A 17913-nucleotide genomic window follows, 5' to 3' on the forward strand; every position below is an offset into this window, starting at 1 on the left:
TCTGTTGATTTTAATTTACAAACTTTTCCAAAGTTTGAAGATGTCAAATGCAACAAATGTTCCTTCTTCCAAACTGCACTTTTTCATTGTAATCTGGTCTCTTTTTCCAAATGTTTTATGTACTCCCTACTTGCTTCAGTTACATGTAAAGCACTTAAAAACATTTCAGACATTGTGCTTTTGCAATAATCATGATCTGATTCTAAAGCCCTCATGTTTGCTGGTTGCCTTAATTGCAATATCGGTATTGCACAACCACTTTGCATGTTCATTGCCAAATTAATAACAAAGTTTGTATAATCAGGGATTGTACTGCCAGATGGTCTGGGGTCAAATTTTATGTCTTCCAATAATTTTCTTTTCATTCCTCTCTTCTTAAATAAATGAAATGGAAGCTCACTAGCCTTAACTGGGGAACCTTTATGTTGGCAGGTAGGCTGATGGAATGTTTGCAGAACCTGTGTGCATGTTTTGTGACACTTATATGTGCCTGTTCTTCCATATTCTTCTATTGCCAATAGTGTTACATATACATGTTTGCAATATGCTTTAGGCCCTTTACCTGCTGTACATTCACATATTACATTTTCTATAACCCCATCATCTGTAATTACTAAATCTGTGTAAATCTGTTCCCCTTGTTTAATTCAGATTTTACATTACCTTTAAAATATAAAAAAATGTTTCTCTTTTGTTCCTCTTATTATTAATAAGAATTCATTAAAATACATCTGCACAGCAGACAGTGGCATTCTTTGATCTGACATCTCCATGTAGGCATCAATTGTCTCTATAGTCAAAACTGGTATTTGTAAACTTGGAGAGAGATCCTTATATTCAGATGAATCAGGAAGTTTGAGTTCAGGAGAGCTATCACAGGATATAGAAAAATTATGAGTTTCCTGATTCCTCTCATGCCAGTAACCTGAAAATTATTGTAAACAAGTTTAATAACTAGTTAAGATATGATCACCAATATTTTATTTAGTTTTTTCTGTCTCATTGACAGGAAAGGCAAAAATTATTATTATATATTATATTCTTACCTTAATATATTACATATAATATAAAAATAAACAGTATAAGGTAACTGAACAGTATTGACAAGCACCTAAATATGGCATATATATAGTGTATGCCAGATTTAGTAAAAGAAAATGGGCAAAAATTCACTTGTACAAAAAGTTTATTGGTGAAGAAATTAGTCTTATTGCATTAAATTATTGAAACAAGATGACTTGTGACCAATAAAAAAGACATTTTGATTATATTTATTTTAAATACTCCAAATATTGTTTTCTCTTGGTAAAAGATTAAGATATATATCTCTTATATTGTCTTAGAACTTCATAGAAAGTAGTTTTGTTTGTATTGATTGTTGTTCTAAATTACAGTGATAACCTATTGGTACAGTTAACATTTCAGATACTGGTATAAATTGGTTATAATATATCAGGCTCAGTACATGACCATATTCCAAAGGAAAAAAAATTTATTTTAATTAAAGTTTTGACCTTATGTATTGGTTAGACAAATGTGAAAGGAATCAATGAGAACTTTACTGATCTTTAAATGTTTTTATCGACGAAAAATGTGCATTTTGTGAAATCTTATTCTTAAAACTTTCATCTACTGGTAAGTTACCTTATCATGTAATAGTTATAATGACTTGAAATTATAAATGTAATAATTAACGATAAAAATATAGATGTAGATTATTTTAACTTACCTTTCTATTAAATCGGCTTTTCTACCAGCTAACTTGGCATTGTACTTTTTTAATTCTTCCTTTAATTGTACCGTTGTTAACCTTCCTAAAAAATATTTTCGTTCTTCCATTATTATAAAGTAAGCTATCCTTCGAACGGAACAGCTTGTTTACAACCGTATCGATATGCGCGACACCTATGTCACGTGATCACTTTTTTCCCCTATTGTTTCACTGATTTGATATTGATATAAGAAGAAAACAGTTGAACCTATAAAATGATTTGAATTTTTTCTCGTAAGTTAGACGACATCAAGAGTGAAAAGTTATGACTGAATGTGATTCGGCATCATCAGAATGAGGTAACAACTTTGTTTCATGAGAACCTTCTTTGTGAGGTATTATCTAATTGGCAAGATCATTCTGAAGAGAGAATTAAACTACATATTTCGACTAGATTAATTCAATTATAACTCTATATTTAGGGGAAACACTATATAAAATTGTAAAAAAAAATATTCAATTAGGTACAGTACTTGAAAGAATAATTTAATATATAAGGATTTCTGTGGATTTCTTTGGAGGCTGAGCATAGAGAGAATTGAAATGAAATTTGTTACCCTCAAACCGGATATTGTAAATAAGATCTAGTGGCAGTCATGGACGAAATAGACGCCAGAACACACGCGCACGTGTGTTTTGACTTCTATTTCGTTTTAATATCTCAGGATAGGATATTAATTAAGAAACAAAATTCAGCATGGTAGTAGCATCTACAGTAGAGAGTCGTTAATCCCAATCAATTGGGGACTGGAGTTGTTCGGATTAGTGATTTGTTCGGATAACCGATTATGTACGGAAAAAATATATTAACCTGTCCGATGTTCAAATTTTTCTCCGTTGCGTGTCGCTTCGTGTTGAACTTTCGTCGATTTTAAGCCTAACGAAAATTTTTATAATAATAATCGAGGCTATTGTATCGTTAAAAATTATTTCTTTATTTTGTACAAACAAAATAAATATATTAAAGAATATAAAAACATGAAAATTATACTTTAGAAGTAAATCTAGTATCAAAAACGTTCGATTCAGCACGACACAGTCCGACTGAAAATCGTTCGGATAAACGGCGATTCGGATTACCGGGGTTCGTATTAACGACTCTCTACTATATATAAGGGGAATTGATGCTATTAAATTTTAGTGGTTAAATGTCAAACGGTTGGGAAAATAGAGAGAAGTCACTTGTCATATCTCGAGAGAAATCAGACTTAATGACAATTTTACTCGTTTTTAGTATTTACAACATACTTTTAAAAACTCATTTCTACTCTCAAAATTAAGCGTTTTAAATCCTGCCACCAAGAACATTTAGAATAAGTTTCAATTTGTTTTTTAGATACAAAAGAATCATTTCTCTTGCCATTTCTAATTCAATGTTTTGTCTAAATTGCAAATGAATTTTGCCAAGTTTTAGAGAAAACGGAGGTTGGTTAATTTGGTTTAAGGCAAAATAAACTAAACTAACAATTTCTTCTTCTCTATAAAAATCTTCAGATCGAAAATTTCTGCTTATTTTTTTAAAGTCTCTAAATTTATGTTCTACTTCTACAACAACAGTTGATTCGATATCTATTGCAGAAATTGAAGCTTCTAGTTAACTTCGCAAATCTACAAAAACATGTTTATGTTCGTCGATGTAACAAGGACACGAATTTAATTGAAAACAAACGTATCTAATTGAGGGATTTGACTTTAGCAACAAGACAACATCCCTTTGTACTCTCTTCCACTTTTCTTTGTTTGTTGGAAGAAAAATTGTTATAAGCTCAACTTGATTACGACATAGAACTTCCCTTAGAGTAGATACTGAATCCCACTCTATGTTATAAGTGAAATCTGCTTTTATCATACAGAATTTTGCAAATCTCTCTTCTGAAATCTTATCTCTGCATACCTGAAATATTTCCAAGTCTCCAGGAAACTGAATTACTCGAGTTCTTTTCATATTGTATAAGTTTTCTCCTTCTGTTAAGTCTCTTTCCAATCTATCTAGTCCCAGAAGGTTTGCATGCCATAAAGAAATACGAAACGTAAAAAATTTTAAAAATATCCTTTTATCACCGTAATTCCGTATACTTCTACAGAATATTTATTGATTTTATATTCTAAATTGAATACATAGAAGGCCGCAAGAAATTCGATCAGCATCTGATGAAAAGTAGAAATTGCTATATCGTCTCCAAAATTTGTGACAGGAACGATATTTAACTGTGAAATAATTTCAAATTCCTGTTCGTTGGAAAATTCTTTTTTTAAATCTTTCTCGAGAACAAAATGTTTACCATTAATTAGATTTTCGAAGATTATTTTTCCCAACCGCAATAACAGTTTCTCGCCTTCTATGAATGATGATTTCTTCAGCAAATAATTATAACCGTATTTTGACCAAATTTCCACGAATTAGCATTTTAATTATTTTGATATATAAAGTCGTTATTGTTACATTAAATTCATCTTCATATTTATGAATACTGCATATAATATTCATCATTTGCGGGCATATTGTTAAATCTTCAAGAAAGACCAAGTTCTCTAAATATATTTCTTTCATTCTCTTCCCTTTCTTCACATCGTCAGCAAACACTTGTTCTACGTAACTTATCTGATCTTCTTGCATCAAGCCAGTCAAAGAAAAATGCCAATCGAATTTAATTCTGATTGCTTTTGAAACCTTTTCGTTGCTTGTTAAGATGACCGTCATTTTCGGTGAAGGATTATTTATTGATGACCGTAGAAAATCTAAGAAAAGTTGCTTCTTGACCATGTTATCATATCCATCTAACAGAATGAGAAAGTTTAATTTCGATTTCATGAAGGCGTTAATTGAGTTTTCATCTCTAGTTCCTAAAATGGTTTCTATAATCGCTTCAGTAATCGTTCTGTTCCCTAATTCTTGTAACTGAATGACAATTAACATGTATCGTGACAGATAATGAGGACTCTTTCTTGTAGACCAATCGTATGCCAGTCTGCTAACCAATGTTGTTTTACCAAAAAATGGTTTTCCAGTTACCAGTATAAACTGGTTTTTACTTAAGGAAATTCTTTTAATGGTAAATATGTCTTCTAATAGAAATATTTCATTTCTTAAAGAATTTTCTACCATTTTATCTTCGACTACTTTTAAATTAATAACATAGTTTTCGAAAGGAATATCGCAAGAACTGTCATACCAAAGATTATGATACTCAAACGAATTGATTTCTGCATATTTCTTTTTCAGCTTACTTGCTTTTTTCAGAAGATCCCCATCTAAATAATAATATAAAAATAGAGTAATAAAAGTGAAAATAATGTATGTGTTAATATAAAATTTTGGAATTCTTACCACTTATATGTCCATATTTATTTATTATAAATAAAAAATCCAAAACAAGAAGCGATAGCAATCGCTAGTAGTAACAGGATGTCAATTATTTTTAGGCTGAAGGAAGATTGTCCAATTATTTCTGAAATATTTGATATATTTATAAGAATAATTTAATTTTAATTATAAATACACAAATGTTAAACATTTCTACATTCTACTGTTTATATTTTATCAAAAGCACGGAGTTTGTCCTGACTAACTCCGTGCTTTTGATAAACAGGTAGAGACATAATTATTCCGTTTTTTTTTATCAAATTGATGAAAAATGAGATCGTACACAACTATCTAACATGCATAATACAGATAAAATGAAAGCAAGAAAATCATAAAGCAGAGCTAGTAAGAACTATATTAGAATGTAATGTCAAATTATACCAAATAATGAAGATGAAAGCACAAAACAGAGTAAATTACAAAAGATCGTTACTAATCTACCAGTAATCCATTATCGATTCGGTACTTACAAAATATGATAAACATTATTTTTCACTGATAAAAATAATAATAACTATATTTATCGTTCGAAGAAAATGTTTGCTTTGTGTTTAATACAAGAATTCATTTATTATTTTAATCACTGTTTATCGTAAAGTGACAATTTTCTTTTTTAATGTAAAAAATTTATTTTATTATTATTTTTAAATTTTCTTGTAAATATACTAAAACTAATTTAATAATCTTGGTGATAAAATGAAATTTGTGATTTTTAAAACAAGAATTTTTTATTTTACAACCTCAAACTTTTAGAACTCATTAAATGCACATGGGTGACCTAAAAGTAATAGGATAGTTAAAGATTTCACATTTTAGTATAGAAATTTTATTAGCAGAATATAATGTGTGCAGATAGAAGGTATGTATATATAGAACACATTATTTATATGCATAAATCAAAAGACAACAATTGTACAAAATACTTCATTTAAGCCAATACATTCTACACAAAAAATCTGTTTGTCACCACAGAATTATTAAGGAAAAGTAGTGTAATTGTAATCCTGCTCACTCCAGGTATCGCGAAAAAGAATAAATTGCAAGCACTTAATATTGCTATCTATCAAAGCTACGTTTCGAGTGGGAAAAAATGGCTGCTTTCAGAATCAATGTTTGTATTTCGTTGCAGTGCTATTTTTACGTTGATTTTTAAAAACAATATTTCAACTGAAAGCAAGTACACCGTTATTTTTAAATTGTTAATTCTAAATATTATGTATAAAAAGTGTATATATTTAGCTTTGCATTCGTGTTTTTGTTTGTAGTTACGCCAACTACGAATCGTCTGAATTTTAATATGGCGAAAAAGAGTTTCCGTCATACTAATTTCTTTGTTGTCACATTAAGTTTCTTTTTGATAACAAAGAAATTATTTAATAACAACTCAAAAGACTGATATACCGCAGTTTGGTGGTGAAGACTTAAGTAATTTGCTACCTTTGAAGGGGAGGGAAGAAAAAATATGCTGTAAACGTATTTGTAGAGAATTTGGAAGTAACAACGAATTTTTTTCCTGCTGCATAATGTGTAGAGGTTGATTGTATAACGATTGCAGTGGTGTGGACAAATAGCTACAAATGTGACTAAAATCATGAGTCGAAACAAGCGTCATTACCCTACTATGTCGGGTATTATCATTTAAAGTGTAGTATTTTGCATTAAATAATAAAGTATTTTATTAACTTCAACAAATTGTTCACTATACTTTAATGTTATGTTTCTTGAATAAATGTTTCTTTAAATTTGAGTATGTTCTATCAGTTTTCCCGTGAGTGGTATTACCCTGTTTTTCCGTACATTTTCCCACAACTCTAACCTCTCGTTATTTGAGAGTTTTGAAATCTCATCAAAATAATCATCAATTAGTAACCAAAACAATAATATTTTGTAACTTTTCCCTATTACTTCTAGGCTACACCTTATATTTATATTATGAATACATCTTTAATAAATGTTTTATACCTTCATGATAGATTGTTTTTGAAAATATTTTAATTGTCGCTATTGTGCAAATAACAACAAATAAGACTGATACAATAATATCATTAACTCTAGAAATGCGTGGTTTGGACGATGTAATCGAAGATTCTCCATTCTTCGAAAGCTTTTCCTCCTTTTCTTCCTCTCCATCTTCACTATCAATTTGTTTCCTCACTAATATTAAAATATAATACTTAAAATTATGAATAAATATAACTATAACAAATTAATTTTTTTTTAATTTTCAATAATTAAGTTTATACTTTCTGAATTTTAAGAGAAAATTTTAAAACATTGTTATTAAAGGAATTATATATAATTTCATTTAATAAAATGTTATAACTACAGCAGTATGATATACATAAAAATATATTTTGCATAAGTGATAATGAATCTAACACATCGTTAATACGATTATAAAGTTTACCTGGCTTTGGAAGATTTTCATTCGTTAAATCTAAGCTTTGACAAGAGACAGACTTCAATATATTCTCCATCTGTTCGAGTTAATTCATAAAAATAAATAAATTTAAATTGCCTGAAAAAATCTAAGGAGACAAACAAAATATATTTTAAGCGAACCAAAACATAAGGCACATACAGGGCTAGATTTTCGCAATAGCAAAGCAAGCGTATACATGGAAATGTATTTTCCTCGATAAAAAAGTAGTCTTGTGACTAAGGATGGGATTTTACAGCGTTAAAAAAAGCTTTAAAATGGGGATTCAGAGTGGTTCCTTTTAGAACTTTGCACCCCTCTTTTTTTAACTTTTGCTTAAAAGAATAAAAATGGTGCGAAGAGGCTGGTGCTATAATAGTAGTAAATGGTGCTATAAATAATGTTTAAATTATTTATAAGGTTTAGTATATTTTTTCACAGGCCATTCATTTTTATACTATGTCATTGTCGCTTGAATTGCAATCGTTTGCCAAAAGGAATGAATTATTTCCAAATTTTCAAATGTAAATTATCTGCGTTTACATGAAAGAATATCTTTATGTAAAAAAAATTGTCCAACGTCCACAGATGTTAGCGGCAGGTACTTCGTCTTGACACGAAATTCTAAATCATTGCGTTTTACGACGGTCTTTAACTCTGGATTCTTAGCAAGACTCTTTTCAAGTTTTTGCTTGGCAAACTCACCTAACTTTTTTCATACTGAAGAAAACAGTTTCCACTGCTTTTCTTTTTGAAGATGCTTCCTTTCTAATTCGGTAATTGCATCAACAACGAATTTGTATCAATATACAGCATACAGTCTTCCTGAAAACTAGCGTCCAAAACTAAGTTTTTAATAATTTGACCAACTGCAGTAGAATCAGAATCTTCTAATGATACATTGAGGTAGTTATTTTCCCAAAATTTTCTTAAAAGATCAGTCCTAGCTTGTGATGTTCGGATCAGGTGATAGGGGGAACTGTGTTATTTCATAGTACACAGCGGTTCTTGGTGACGTTTTTGTTAAAAAATTTTTCATCTCTGAAATAAACATGTTTTACTTTAAGACATTTAGTAACCTCTGATTTGCACACCAAATGAAGGGCATGTGCTATGCATGAAATGTGATTCAAGTTGATAAACATTGGTTTTAAATTCCTGAAAGCTGAGAGCATATAAGGTTAATATGACGATTTTAGTCTCTGTAATCCAAAATTATTCTTGGTAGACAAATCTCACAGCAATTTTATTGGCAAATTAAATTTATTTTGTAAAGACTACATCAAATGCATTTCGGGCTGGTCTAATATTTTCCAGTCCCTCTTCAGTGCTAAAACAATAACAAAGAACGTAAAATGTTTAACTAAAACACAACATAGATGTATAGCTACACCAAAACTATAAACTTTGGAGAAAAACTTACAATAACCGTTGGTGGTAATTACAATTATATTTCCATAGGTAAGGGTGGTAAACTTTGCACACATTTATAGGAATCCTAAAATTACAATTATCTTTTTTTGTACAAAACAATATAAGGCTAATACAAGTAATATCTTAAACAATACTTATACTTACAAGTTTAAGAAACTTTTCCACACACGTGTATAATAAACATACTAAAACCATCCAATTATTAAAACATTTTTGACAAACAATTGTATAGATAATTCCAAAGCACTACAAATTTTTGACATCATTAACATCAGTATACTACAATCAACACTTTACAACAGTAATCAAGTGACGACGTCTTAATACATATCCATTTATTTTATCCCAGCGCCATCTATCAGATTATACCAGCTATAATTTATTTCCATCCCTTTCGACTGATTTATTAAATTATTATTATTTTGTTTTCTAATTTCTATATGTTCTTTAAATTTTCTTTTATATATGTCTTTTTCAATATGTAAAATTTTTACATTGTTTCTATTAATATTACAATTATTACTATTGTAAGTTCGCCGAAATGGGGAGAGTTTTTATTCCCAACCGTCGGGATGGCTAAGGGCTATTCGCATGTGGGTGGCGGTTTTGAGGAGGCAGAAAAACAAGCGTTTCACATAGAAACCGTTTATTTTAGTCGAAAATGCTTACATAAATTTAGCAATGGTCCTTGAGTTCAGAGCTTTAGGTTGTTTTCGGTTTCGGTCTGGTCCTACGCTGGAGGGGCCTCGTAGCAACGTCGAGTTAAAAGTTCGAAATTCTGAAGAGACAGTGCACAAAAGATGAACGGAAACACTACTATTGGAGGTAAAATACACAACAGGTAGTCTAGAGGAAGCTCTTCTGTCCTTGACATCGGAGGCTTTATAATTTTCTCGGAATCGAATCATCGCTAATTGGCTAACTCTTCTCCTCCTCGCTTCCCAATTGGTATCCCACCTGTCTCCAGGTGTAAATGGAGCTTCGTTAGGTCGCAGGAAAGGTCGGCAAGAGAAGGTTTACTCGACACCGTCTTTTAGACTATGATTGCGTTTAATTGTTGACTATGACACCAACGCTCATTTTGATATTTTTTCTTTTTTCTTTCTAGTTTCGTTTTGCTTTCTAAACTGCGTCTTAATTTTTAATATTTTTCTTTCTAAATTTTCTTTACCTAAAATTTTGTTTTTCCCGTTACTCTTTATGAGCGTCGACATCAAAGTCCGGTGTCGCCGACTCGACACTTATAAAAGTTATCATCTCGCGGTTTGACTTAACAAACTTGTACATATCCCCTTTGGGGGGCTATTTCCGGGCCTCACACTATTGATGTGGTTAAACCACGGAGAATTATTATACTTAAGCCGAATGGCTGCTTCGTGTTCTTTAACTCTAGTTTCTAGTATACGCCCGGTTTCTCCTATATATATATACACGGATTATGACAATTACATTCAATTCTATAAACCACACCAGCTTTTTTTAAAGGGTCTAAATTATTCTTACTACTATTATTAATATGTTTACAAATGTTTTGTGAAATACTATTGGTCAAAGATGGGGGCCAAACAAATATTATGATTATTAATACTTTTCCTGCACTTCTCAAAGATATTTTTAATGTATAGAAACTTTTTATATATTTTATCGGTTTTCAACTTAGTATTATATCTATTCTTTAAATAATATGTTTTCCATTTTTTAAGGATAAAGTTTGGGTAATCGTTCAAAAGGAATTTGGTATCTAATTCTTTTAGTTTAATTTTTATGTTATAATTATCAGATATTCTAGTATATATGTTTTTTAATTCGACTATATATGCATTCTTTTTAATGTGATCAGGAATACAAGAATGGTAATTAATAGTTTTGCTTACATTACAAGATTTTTTATAAGTTATAAAATCAAATTTTCTAGGATTATTCACTATGGTAATATCTAAATAATTAATTTTCTTATTTATTTCCTCTTCAATATCAAACTGTATAACCTTGTCTATGTTGTTTATTAAATTATATATAGTTTCTTTATTAATCAGGTTTCTATTATATACTATCAAATAGTCGTCTACATACCTCATTATTAACTTTATACCCCTAATTTTACTAATTTTTTTATCGATGTCAATCATTACTAATTCAGCTAATTTTGGCCCCATCTTTGACCCCATACTGATACCATTATTTTGTCTATAAAACATACCATCAACTTCAAAATAATTATTTTTGTAAGCAAATTCTATTAAATCTATCAAATTTTTTTAGATACTAAGGTCTTTTAAACTGTTTTCTATCATAAACCAGGTTATGCTAGGATACATATTTTTTATATCTAAGCTCATTAAGCAATCTGAATTCTCCTTATTTAATTTCAATAATTTATTAATAACAGTATCAGCATTTTTTATACTATAGATAGAATTATCTATATCTTTTAATTGTTGTTTTATGTATTGCTCTAGATTATACAAGATGGAAAATTTAAAGTTTACAATAGGTCTAAATTTTTCTTCTATTTTATGTGTTTTTATGTGTGGAAAAGTTTCTTAAACTTGTAAGTATAAGTATTGTTTAAGATATTACTTGTATTAGCTTTATATTGTTTTGTACAAAAAAAGATAATTGTAATTTTAGGATTCCTATAAATGTGTGCAAAGTTTACCACCCCTACCCATGGAAATATAATTGTAATTACCACCAACGGTTATTGTAAGTTTTTCTCCAAAGTTTATAGTTTTGGTGTAGCTATACATCTATGTTGTGTTTTAGTTAAACATTTTACGTTCTTTGTTATTGTTTTAGCACTGAAGAGGGACTGGAAAATATTAGACCAGCCCGAAATGCATTTGATGTAGTCTTTACAAAATAAATTTAATTTGCCAATAAGATTGCTGTGAGATTTGTCTACCAAGAATAATTTTGGATTACAGAGACTAAAATCGTCATATTAGCTAATATACAGCAAACCATTTATATATATTTTGAAGCATATAAGGTGTTTGATCTGTTAGGACAGTCCATTCGTACTGTACTTAATGCCATCCGTCCACAGCTTCAAGCACGCATTATTAAATGCTGCATTACATGGATAGCTTCACATTTTTGCAGCTTATGTCTTTAAGAGCATTGTTTCCGCCGGATTGCCTGTTAGTGGGGTACTAAAATATTCAAAACCGTTTCATATCATTCATATCATCCGTTGTTTCGTTTACAAGAAACAAAATTGAGTTATCTCGAAAACTATCCTTTATCTTACTGATTGTTTTTGTATATAGCCTACTAACTAGGAGGCTATATACTTAGATGGCTGATCTTACTCGTTAGATGCAGGGCCGGATTTACCAATCCAGAGGCCCTGGACACAAATTTGGTGGGGGCCTCCTTTAAGAGTAGGCAAATTTGATGATTTAGAAAATTTACTAAAAATACTGTACTTTCAAGTAGATTTCAACTAAGTTGTTGTAAATTTCATTTAAAAATAAGGTTACTATAAACATACATATATTTTAATATGTAAAACTATTTTAATTTAATTGAAAAATACCTATGTATTTACCAAAATTTTTTCCCGAAATTTTCCGATGTTTCATAGGTTTTTTCCCGGGTTTGGTTTTCTTTGCCTGTGGCCCTCATGATTAGGCCACACTAGGCTGTCGCAGTAATAAGAAAAAACAATTATGTTTAAACATGGTTTTTTGGGGGCCCTGGGCACAGGCCCCAAATGTCCTTATGTAAATCCGGCCCTGGTTAGATGGATCTCAGAAAGTAAGAAAGCTGAAGCTAAAGATGAAAAAATTCGTTTCTGGAAGCAGCACTGTTACTACTTTCTGCCAAGAATTTTAAAATAAGTTTGTTTTTCCTTGTGTTTTTGCTTTAGTTCGTTGTTTATGTGTTTCATCAACAGCGATCTTACATCACAAATGTAACATCAAATATGCTTTTCATCAACAGCGATCTTACGTCACAAATGTAACATCTCAATATAATATAACAAAAGTGTTACATCTCAATATAGTTCCAACAGTAACAATACATTATTCAGCATATCTTGCAGCTAATTTTCTTAAATCTTCCTTCCTGTTTACTACTTTCGGTGTTTCTGAAAATAAATACTTTACGGTTAAATCAGTTAACATTTGAAACTAGGCCCGGAAAAAGCATATCTATCACTATGGTGACGTGCAAAGAGAAGTAACTTAGGATCTGTCCATAAATTATATAACGCATTTTTAGGAAATTTTGATCCCTCTCCCCTCCTGATAATACTTACTGACACCCTTCCTCATTTATTAACTAACATTTCTAGTACCCCGAAAGAAAAATTAATACGTTGCCAAATTGGGTTAAAAATGCAGATATTTAGGGTATGATTTGGAATTAAGTTGAAAATGTATGTGAACTAGATGAAACCCAAAAAATGCATAATCTACAATTTCAAGAAATAAGGCACGATTCGCAGTTAAAGTAGCCCAACTGGGTACGAAATACGTGGACTTGGAAACCTGAACAATCCGAGAGACACAGAAAGTTCAACAGTGGCTAACATTGGTCCCACATTGACCAACTTGTTGTCAATCAGTGGTTTCTACACGGCGATCCGCACATATTCTTTCTCAAATTACCACTTAGACGATCAGTTGACATTTGTATTTAGATTGTATGACTCATTCACCGTTACCAGCCAATTTCAATACTTTTTCCCGAGACACGTGTAACTTAAACCTGTATGAACTTTATATCCAAATTACTTTTTCTTATGAGAAAAAAAATTACTTATGTCAATAGCAGAGTTTTCAACCCAGGAAAAGCAAATAGGCTGACAAGTAAAAAGTCGCGTTATTCGCGTAATATTCGGGTCAATGCGAAATGTAAATATATACTTACAATATGATAAAAAAAAAACTTCGTTAAAAAGTAGAATGCCAAAGGAAACTAACTGCCTATTTATACTGTTTTTAAAACCACCGTTAGTCAACTGAATTGTTTCACTAAAGTCTAACTCCTGAGCGAGTATTAGTTATAAATTATGTCGCTACGGCGAACAGTGCCAATGGCGGTAACTGGATTTGTGTCAGTTTCGTTTTCAGTTGGCGGTGACAAAATATTTTGCTAATGTACAGTGGATTGTCCGTCGTATAAAATGTAATACGGTGAGTGTAATTTTTGAAATATAATCATAAGCAAAGATTGAATAGACATATTAAAGCGAAGCATATAAAAGACTATAACAGGAATGATAATAAATTACATCAATTATTTGGCATTTGGCATATTGTACAGTAATATGTAAATCTCGGATAATTTGAAGTCGCGATTATTTCGTTTCCTGAATTTCGAACTAACGAGGATTTTTTTCTGTAGTTCCTGTAGTTCAGCGGTTCAGAAACTACTGACATCTATAAACCCTTCAAAATTTAACAAATGACTACAGAATACAATACGCATATATATGAACGTGTATATCTATTAGAGAACGCACAGTAACGTAAAGAGTCACCACTTACCTAACTCTCTATGCCGAAAAAGTTCGTTTTATTCTACTATACCAAGCATGGGCAAATGCGGCTCTTGCTGAAAGTGTTAATTTCTGTTTTTTATTATCATTTTTACAATTTTATTTTTATAATTTTGTGAAAATATGTTTATTAAAAAAATTCAATATTTGTTTTATATTATATTTATATTATATAATAAAATCGCGCGCTTTACCATACTATCCTCCACGACAGTACAGAACTGCAGCTCTCATGCATTTTGCAAAACCTACATTTCGGCTCCCTCCGAACTCTTGCTTGCCCATCCTGTACACTATACTGTACGTGCAAATTATTCATATGCGAATAAGTGTAAACATGAATTAGTGATGCGCTTGAATACGGCTTGTATGCATATCGATCGTATCAAAAATAAGTGATATTCTTTAAAAAAAACTTGTCGTATGCTGTCATCATATTTTTAGGAAAATGTATTCATATTCTGAATATCTTTTGAAAATTTCAGACCAACAAACTTAGTCTGCGGACTCTAGTTTCAGAAACACTGTATCATTGATTTGCAGAATATTATCATTAGTTATTCCTTTATTAAAATAAATACATTTATTTTATTATCATTATATTACTATATTAAATTAATAAACACATCATATTTTTAGTTTAAGTTAACTCTAGCATTTACGTTTTATTATTATCAATTTCAATATTTCATTTTTCATCTCTCCTTCGTTTTCTTGGGGATCGTAGGGTATTCATAGCTAATTGTTTTAATTCAGTTTTAGAAGGTTCTTCTGAATGTTGACCTGCATGTAATCAGCAGCTTATTAAGAATACTATCAGAACTGTTCTACTAGAACAGTTTTAGGTCTTCCTTTTGCCTGGAACCAGGTTAAGATTCTCTAAGACTTCTTTAGGAATAGCATCCTCAAATAATTGGCCGGATGGCCGAGCGGTCAAGGTTAGCAGCCTACCGCCGTGGGGGACCCGGGATCGATCCGGACGGGTCGAGAAATCCCCAGGAATTTTTCGGGGGGCGGTCCGTCCGGATATGTCGGTCCCCGTCCCTCACCACCCGGCCGCCCCATTGTGGGCCTGGCCGAACCCATAATGGGCTTGCTATAAGAGGCCCTCTTAGTGCCCACTGGGCGGAAAGAGTTACAAAAAAAAAAAAAAGCATCCTCAAATAAGTTTTAATAAAATCTATATTGCTAATGATGATGATAATAAAGTTAACCTTACCAAATTTGTTTCGAAATCATTTGCGATTGCTTCCATTTGTGTTGCACATATTTCCAGTAGAGATATGGAAGTTTCTTTTTGTACCATGGAATCTTCTGTTTCCAGTACAATTTCTTTGTTTACGAAGTTTTTAACCTCCATTTTTCTAAAACTTTACTCTGTTATTAATTTTCAGTACAAACTTCTTTTATTTTATTATCTTCTTACTTTCTAAATGAAAGAAAATATATAAGAACTTCGTTTATTTATTTATTAATTTAGTTAGTTAAAATTTTTAAACAGAATACTATATCAAATAATTTGGCAATTTTTCTAATGATCATAATCTTTAGTATAAGTTAAAAAAAAAAAAAAAAACTTATACTTGATAATAGTTAAAATCCATTGAAAAATATATCAAAGATTAATAAGTAAAATATACTGTATATTGTTATTAGCGTTGTACTAAATATTCGGCATATTTTTGAAATGAATCCTGAATAAATTTTGAGATATTTATTTTTTCAAAATAATTTTTCTGAATTTTAAATACACTCAAACCTGTTTTTGTGCGGTCTTTTTTGTGTGATTTTTTATAGGTGCAATGTGTTTTGTGCAATTATTTTTGTGCAGTATACCAATTTGATTGAAATTCATATACCGCACACAAAAAATCACACAAAACAAATCGCACAAATAAAAAATCGCACAAAAATAAACCGCACAAAAACAAGTTTGAGTGTAAATTTTAAAAAATTAAAACCAGTTTAAATTTATAAAATCAATTTAAGAAATGAAATTTTTATTAAATAATAAAATTTTATTTTATTTTTTATGTTTTATATTTAATAAATATTCTATAATAGATTTTTGATATATAAATAAATTGTATTTCGTTTATTATTATTTTATTTGTTACTTTCGGGTAAAGCATAAAGCTGATAAAGTTACTTTCTAATCTAGTATCAGCTGGGAGGAACAGGGCCGTGCGGTAGATTTTCTCAGTATGATGCAAGCAGGATGCAAGTCTTCGAAATGCCGCCCCTTAAATGCTGCTTATGTCGCCTCTTTACGGTGCCGCCTGACGCGGCCGCCTCTCTGTATCACAGCACGGCACGGTCCTGGGGAGGAGGGCTTCTTATCGTGCACTTTGTTAAATATGTTCATATCATCTACGAAGTAACTGATTGGTTGAATGTCTTCCAATTATAGCATGAGAAATTACTTTAACATTTAACACGTCGCGCGTTGATAATTGGATATCACAAGACCTAAAATTATTATACTTCAATCAATACTTCTTAGTGTTAAAAAAATAATAAAGTATTGTCAAAAGCAAATTTAAAATAACTCGTTTCGCCTATTATAATTTTATTTATGTTGAGAGATAAAAAAATTTTTAAATGAAATTATAGCAATCCGTTTGTTAATATCTATAAGTCCACAGTACTGTATTTACATATCGAATCTGATTCAATAATATTAGTTTTATAAATAGATGCTTATATTTTTACTGTTATACGTATAAATTTTAAATTTATAACTCATAAATAATTATTTAATACGGTTTATTTCTTACCTGTTTTATGAAACAATTAACTCTCACACCTTATTTTAAATGACAGAGAGGCAACTTTCATTCTAACTTTTCTCTATGTCAGCTGTTATGAGTAACTTTTAACTTTGAACCGTGGTTTCAACACGTGTTGCAACCACGTGTTATTGGCTTCGTGCAAACTTTCATTTCCAGCTATCATTTGCTTCTGTCATATGATGTGAAATGAATTATCTTTAAATAATATATTATCATTATAAAATTACAAATGAAACTTGAGTGAAACTAGAATGACTAAGTTTTTTCTTTTATTCTGATAAAAAAAAATAAAAAAAGATAAAATATATATATATATATATATATATATATATATATATATATAGGATATACCGTTCAATAATTAGGTAGGTGTGCAATTTAACATGAAGGATGGTTAAAGTACAGGTATCTCTCGTATAACAAGGTAGATTCGTTCCGAAAAAGTGCCGTGTTATGCAATCCGTGCTATACGAAACAAAACAACTGATGCAAAACATAGGGTTATGTTCTAGAAGTTAGCAAAAGTATATTGTTTTTCGTTACTAAGAGAAATATGTTTATTAAAGCAATCGATAATATATTTTCAATCAATAATTAACTAACAAGTACAATTTAAAATAC

At 30.4% G+C, this 17913-nt stretch overlaps 1 protein-coding gene and 1 long non-coding RNA gene across 2 annotated transcripts; both read right to left on the minus strand.

Moving 5' to 3' along the window:
- Positions 1–5116: 5116 nt before the first annotated feature.
- Positions 5117–17297, minus strand: LOC136975459 (uncharacterized). The gene is made up of 5 exons (XM_067270519.1): positions 17278–17297; positions 15720–15877; positions 7543–7612; positions 7098–7289; positions 5117–5220 (listed from the first exon to the last, which is right to left on the minus strand). Exons 2-5 carry the CDS (start codon positions 15858–15860, stop codon positions 5117–5119), a joined length of 507 nt encoding a protein of 168 aa, XP_067126620.1. The 5' UTR covers positions 15861–15877; positions 17278–17297.
- On the minus strand, positions 8799–9510 carry LOC136975493 (uncharacterized). Its single transcript, XR_010880794.1, has 2 exons — positions 9133–9510; positions 8799–9052 (listed from the first exon to the last, which is right to left on the minus strand). It is a non-coding gene; the product is annotated as an uncharacterized lncRNA (long non-coding RNA).
- Positions 17298–17913: the final 616 nt, after the last annotated feature.

Source organism: Centruroides vittatus, unplaced genomic scaffold (genome assembly GCF_030686945.1).
Source record: "Centruroides vittatus isolate TY-2023 unplaced genomic scaffold, ASM3068694v2 contig_371, whole genome shotgun sequence".
NCBI lineage: Eukaryota > Metazoa > Arthropoda > Arachnida > Scorpiones > Buthidae > Centruroides > Centruroides vittatus.